The 6,354-nt window shown below is 35.4% G+C and overlaps 1 protein-coding gene across 8 annotated transcripts in view; it reads right to left on the reverse strand.

Moving 5' to 3' along the window:
* The window catches only part of LOC117117786 (E3 ubiquitin-protein ligase XIAP-like), a 16,353-nt gene that overhangs the window by 5,326 nt on the left and 4,673 nt on the right, over positions 1 to 6,354 (reverse strand). For 4 of the 8 annotated variants that reach the window (XM_033262248.1, XM_033262247.1, XM_033262246.1 and 1 more), the window contains exons 2-4: positions 3,942 to 4,084; positions 3,444 to 3,551; positions 1,409 to 2,894 (exon numbers count right to left, since the gene is read on the reverse strand). In XM_033262248.1, coding sequence (XP_033118139.1) covers positions 1,409 to 2,504 — 1,096 coding nt within the window. In that variant the 5' untranslated portion in view covers positions 2,505 to 2,894; positions 3,444 to 3,551; positions 3,942 to 4,084. The remainder of the gene's footprint in view (positions 1 to 1,408; positions 2,895 to 3,443; positions 3,552 to 3,941; positions 4,085 to 6,354) is intronic. The other 4 variants (XM_033262241.1, XM_033262245.1, XM_033262242.1 and 1 more) reach the window with 4 other exon arrangements.

The following is a 6,354-nucleotide window of genomic DNA, read 5'->3' on the forward strand; positions in this document are numbered from 1 at the left end:
ATATATAATATATATATATATATTATATATATATATATATATATATATACACACACACACATATATATGTATATATATAAAATATTAAATATAGATATTAAATATAGTAATTAATTATAATTAAAGTTTTAATTAAATATAAATTAAAACTTTATATCTTTGGATACAGCAGAAAACAAGGGAACTTACTTTTTAAGATTTCGACTATCACTGTAGTCTTGTTTACAATGACACGCAATGAAAATTGTGCAATAGGGATTGTGACGTCAGCGGCGAAGCCGGTGGGCCTTGTCCCCTTCTCCATTCATGCCTTCAAGATGATGATGTTTATCTTCCACCATTTCCATTCTACGTTGGTCTGTTGGCCCTGATGCAGATTACTTCCTTGACCCCTCAGGCAGGAATGGAGGAGGGGGAACCAGGACCAGCCTCACCGCTGATGTCACAATCCCTATGACGCAATTTTCCATCGTGTGTCATTGTGAACAAGATTGTACAGGGACAGTAAGTTTTTGCTTAAAACGCGAGTTCCCTTGTTTTCTGCTTTATCCAGAAATATTAAGTTTTAATCTATACATATACTGTATATCTAATCTATATATATAAATATATATACTATAACTATGATCCTTTTGTTTTGCACAGTTGAAGCTTGTAACCTACTCTGATAATCAATGACAACCACTTATTTTGTCGATTCAGAATGGTTAAGAACTTTATTATTATTATTATTATTATTTAAAGAGAAAGAAACCTAACCAACCATAGAGTATATTTAGTGTTTGGGTTGATAAAAACAGGCACCATCTCCAACATGTTTTTTGTTTTTCCATTTTCTGTCAGTAGGGTCGACCTCTCAGTAAAAAACACTGCTCTTCCTAGGGGCCATACAATACATGAAAATCTATAGGAGCATCCATAATCATAATTAAAAAACCCCACTGAATTGAATTCAGTTTAGCACAGTTGGCTATACTGGTGGTTGGCTATACTCCGGTTCAATTCCCATCGCTGCCTCTCCTTGTGTTTCATCTAGAGAGCTGAAATATAGCGCACCGTCTTTCGGATGAGACGTTAAAGCCGTTGGTCCTGTGTGCATTATGGCCCATGTGCACGTTAAAGAACGCAGTACACTCTTCGGAAAAGAGTAGGGGATTGTCTCCCGGTGTACTGCCCAATTACCACCAGAAGGACCCCACTGGAAATAAGTCTTCTTCTAGACTTTCGTGGGCTATCCTTGGTGTTTACACTGAATAAATCCAATCCAATACAAAATATTATTTTCATGCCAGAAGTGATGGAAGAGTTGATAATTTTTTTTTACATTTAAATTAGATGTACAGTAAACAGTTTTCTTCAATATACTAAATATAATTTTAATTTAATATCAGAAATGTGTAAAAAATACCTGTGTGGAAAAACCCGGCAAGTGGGGATGCCTCGGGTGCATTGCTGGCACTCTGACTTCGCATGGATGCGCGCTGATCAATCATTTTAGCCGTCTGTGATACCCGACTCTTATTCTTTGATTCATTTCTCATTGGTGACAGTTTGGTTGAAGGTTCCCGTAAAACAACAGCATGCTGGGCATTCATAACATCTGTAGTGGTCAGTTTCTCATTGCCAACATCCTCACCCTGAACAAAAGGGCACTCTGGAAAGAGCATGGTGTGTTGAATCATAGGAACATCCATTACTTTCCCAGTTGATATTTCACCAGTACAAGCAAAACATTTTACTATATCCCTTGTCTGAGTGTAGTAGAAACCAGCTTTAGCCAATGTGCGAGGCTGCAATGGGTTTGTGCGTGGCCAGTTTTGAAATGTGAGCAGACGGCGATATTCACTATTCAATTTACCTGGAATTTTTGTTTTATCAATTGTGAATGAATCCTTCTTTGGGTTAAAATTATCATCTTCTTTTGATGACTGGCCTTTTGCCACAGGCACAGTTTGTAACGATGATGCCTGGTTCTGCAACATCGTTTGATTCTGTTGGTCTTTTCCTTGAATAAACTTGCATTTCGGAAAGAATCGTTTATGCTCTCCAACTGCTGAATCGCCAAACTCCCAGTCCTTGATTTTACCATTACAAGAGAAGCACTTCACCATGTCATCAGAACCAGTGTAGAAGAATCCAGCTCTTGACAGAGTGCTTGGATTCATTGGTGATGAATGTGGCCATTTCTTAAACGTTGCCAAACGATCAACTTCAGCAGACAAATTGCGTTCAGTGCCATGATGTCTGTTTTTTCTTTCATTGGAACATAAGTTTGAAGCACTAGCTGTAGCTCCTAAAGTAATTACAGCGATTCCATCAACACTATGTAATGATGTTAAACCTGCATCCACATCATCTACAACATCATAAAGATCTGTATCAGGTGCAAGACTATGTGATTGCTGGAATCCCATACAATCTGCTTCAATGGCATAATCATCCAATGACTTTGCATAACTCAGTAAGCTACGTACTTTAGAATGACTGTTTTCAGCTGTCATCATCACACTGAAACCATATATTTAACCTCAAAACTGCCACAAACAGTAAAATATTCAGTTTGTTTTATAGTCCACTAAGCAAATAATGCAAGAAAATTTTTGGTTAGATTATAAAGACTATTTTTAGTTGAGTACTTCAATAAAAAGGCAATCCAGTTTTCACTATAGTGCAGAAACAAATTTTCTTTTAATATCCTATATCATATCTTGGTGATCTTGATTACAGTTATTGTAATAATTACAGATTTTATATATTGATGCACGACTGACTTTAAGAAAACTCCAACCAAGAAATTACTTGAGTTCACTGTTGTAAATGAATATCCACCTTATCACTATTAACATTGAAGGTGGAATGCACCAACCTGCGAATAACCGTAAATATATGACATCCTGTAACAAAAAAAATCTTGATATTAACATAAATATATATATAATCATAAAAATAGATCAATAATGATAAATAATAAACCGATGTAAATAACAATTAAAAAATAAATGTATGAATACAGTATGTATGAATAATGTATGGTATTCTGTCTACCACTTTCCAAATGAAGTGAGGATTTAAATAATGTAATTCTTCCCTGGACTGTTGGCCATAATCATCCAATGACTTTGCATAACTTAGTAAGCTTTGTACTCTAGAAGCTGTTGAATGATAGTTTTTAGCTGCCATGGTCAAAGCCAATTAAACTATATTAAATTACCCTCCAAAAATGTTTTTGAGTTCACTCAATATTAAATGCAAAAAAATGTTTTGATACAGCATAAAAATTATTTTTATATGAGATTTTTAAAGCGGAATGAGGCAATTCTGTTTTCACAATAGTGCAGAAAGAAATTTTCCTTTAATAGTTTATCTTGCCAACCAAATTCAATTCTATATGGTGATGGATGACTGGCTTTAAAAAGGCTTCATTTTCAAAGGCTATAACTTACATTCAATGTTGTAATTTTGACAAAAAAACAGTAGAAATAACTGTCTTACTGGTAACATTGAATGTGGAAACCTCAAGCCATAGGCAAATGTTGTAAATAAATGAAATCCTGTAAAGCAAAACAGAAAATCATGAATTAACTTTGAATCAATATCCAATCAATATTTTAATAATAAAATAATTACAAGCCAGTATAAATCAATAACCAAAATTAAATCTAAATAAGTCTAATTGATAATTTGTATGCTAATCAACCAATAAAAATGTGGAAACAAATACTATCATTTTTTTCTGATTTTTTTTTTGGTTTAATGATTATCCTAAACACATTCAAAAATCCATTATTCCAAATGCAATTACCAGTATATGAGAACTACAGCACATTTTTTCCCCAGTTAATAGAAAGCAAGTCCATTCAGTGAATAATGACCTGAAATGTTTCGCAATTGCATAAGAGTTAGTTCACTAGTTGTTTTCACTATTAGAGTAGGTACTTTACCAATAATTAGCTTCAACACCGGCACAGGTTCTGTTACAGTGAAACGCCAGCTCCTGAAATCTTCCTTTACAGCAATAGCACTTGGTCCTGAAAAATATTCTGGGGTCTGGTTCTGCTTGGTAAAACAGATTTCCTAAGGACTCCTAAAGTGTAGGATTATTATATAACATTTCAAAATTCAGCTAATTTTAGATATGGTATGACTGCTGTGACTACTGACAGCTTCTTACTTTTATGTAATCCTCCACAAAATTCTGAACAATTATGGGTCATTTTTCAGTATAGTGAACATTTCAACGTTTCAGGCCTCGAATTTAACCGCGGCCACCGAGGCCATTGCCGACGGTGCCCTCCCAGTTGGCCTTGGTGCCCCTGAAAAATTAAGCACGACGACGGCCACTACTTGCCTGCCCTTTTGAAGCCTTGGCCTCGGTGCCCTCACGATGCTTAATATACAGGGCTCGATTTAGTACTAGCCCGGCGTACAATGTCTAGTAAAAACCGCTCCGGGCTAGCCTATTTACTCCTCATGTTGCCCGGTTGTCTAGTGGAGAATTAGCAAGAAAAAATTTTCATTAAGAAAAAATGGAACTTTCGAGACAATCCCTGCACAGGAGGTACCGCAGCCCAGAGAGTACACTAGCTAGCTTACAGCTCTCCACATGCGCGAGTGTTTAATTATTAAGATGATCCCCAAGTCATTCACCAACCAACCAGGGTTGCCATTTGGCCTTTTTGACGGCCAGATTCCTCAAATCTGGCCGTATAAAAATTTGCCTGGCCGTAGCATTTGGAAAGTCACGGCCAAAATATATTTGGCCGAATTTTTGAAAAGTTTACATTTTTTTCAATATAGGTCTAATATAACGTAAACTTGTTTTGGATATTTTGTTTTTGTTAGCTTAAATTCTATATTTGATTCTAATCGTGTACCTTTGTTTGTACTTGCACTAAACACTTAATCTATATTCCCCGATTCAGCCGATTTAACGTAAGAGAGTTTATTTAACAGTTACATTTAATAATTTAAATGGTTCGGATGAAATATATTGATAAGGTTTCCTCGTTTAAGCTTTATGAAGACAGTTCATTGTTTGTACCATATTGTGTGTCTTTGTAATGTTCCATCTTACTATTGGAGGTTCTATCTCTTTTGAATTTCTTTTGAATATAAATTAAATATAGTACTTTAATTAATTTATTATCGCCCACTTGAATTGTATAGCCCTAGGTGTCGCAGTGTTTTTTATGTAGAGCGCCATATATAAATGCTCGATGTGATCATTCGGGTCCGATGGCACCTCCAATTTCAAGCAAGTTTTGCAGAGACTTCTTCGAAGACGCTCCTTAGGTTGCATATGAGAATGAAGATGATAATTCTGATACTATTAGCAACGTTGATTTATTGCTTAAATTACTGCGACAATAACATTCAGAGGCGAATCTCGAAAATTTAGATAAAAAGTGTTCATAGGTTTCATAGGTTTGTTTTAACGCCAGTGTTACCTAGCTATATAATTTAATTCATTCTAATTAAAGAGAGCCACGGATTTGCCAATAACAGGCCCTTAAAATTGTTGCTATAGATCGACTACAATGTACATTAATATTTAATGCATTTAAATCAAATTTAGATCAATCTTAATATTGTGATTTTAAATAGCAGAGGTGGATTTAAGGGGGAGGGTGGTAAAAATAAAAAAATAAAAATTGATCCTCCCCTTTTTCGGCCCCGGCCTTCCCCTTTCGGACATCTCTGGATTTGCCCCTGAATTGACCTGCATGCCAGCAACTAAAGAACAGGCTATTTATTTTTAACATTGTTCTGTGTATATCTTTTGAATTTCTTCAATTTCAAACGAATGAGCGCTGATTTTCGTATAATATATAATGTTGTCTTTTAATCGGATTAAAATCTGGCCGAATTTTGGCCGATATCGAAAAAAAGTTTGGCCGAATTTGGCCGTGAGATGGCGTGTGTTTGGCCATGAAGCCTGTCGACTATCTGGCAACCCTGCAACCAACCACTACAGGATGGCATGTTATTGTTATCTTTCTCTTTTAAGATGTTTGATCGTTCAATCTGGTTAATTTAGGTAGTTAGAACATTTAATTTAATGTACTACCTTATATTCATATTATTTTCTCATAATGATATTTTTAAAATGTTTTAATAATAACTTTTAATAAGTACTTCATTGCTATAGGTAGGCTAGGCTAGCCTAGGCCCTAGGTCTTGTCTAGGCCTAGGTAGCCTAGCCTAGCCTAAACAAGATTTATTGCCATTGGGGGAAAGTGACTTGAGACCTAAAGATTTAACAGATGCATTGGTTTGATTGATTTCTGGGCCCTTTGTTAAATATTAGAAAGCCAAAGTTATAACCAGGGAGATGTAAAACATGCTCATCTGTCC

The sequence above is a fragment of the Anneissia japonica genome, unplaced genomic scaffold, assembly GCF_011630105.1.
Source record: "Anneissia japonica isolate Jap-2015-1 unplaced genomic scaffold, ASM1163010v1 scaffold234_len1672027_cov178, whole genome shotgun sequence".
Lineage (NCBI taxonomy): Eukaryota > Metazoa > Echinodermata > Crinoidea > Comatulida > Comatulidae > Anneissia > Anneissia japonica.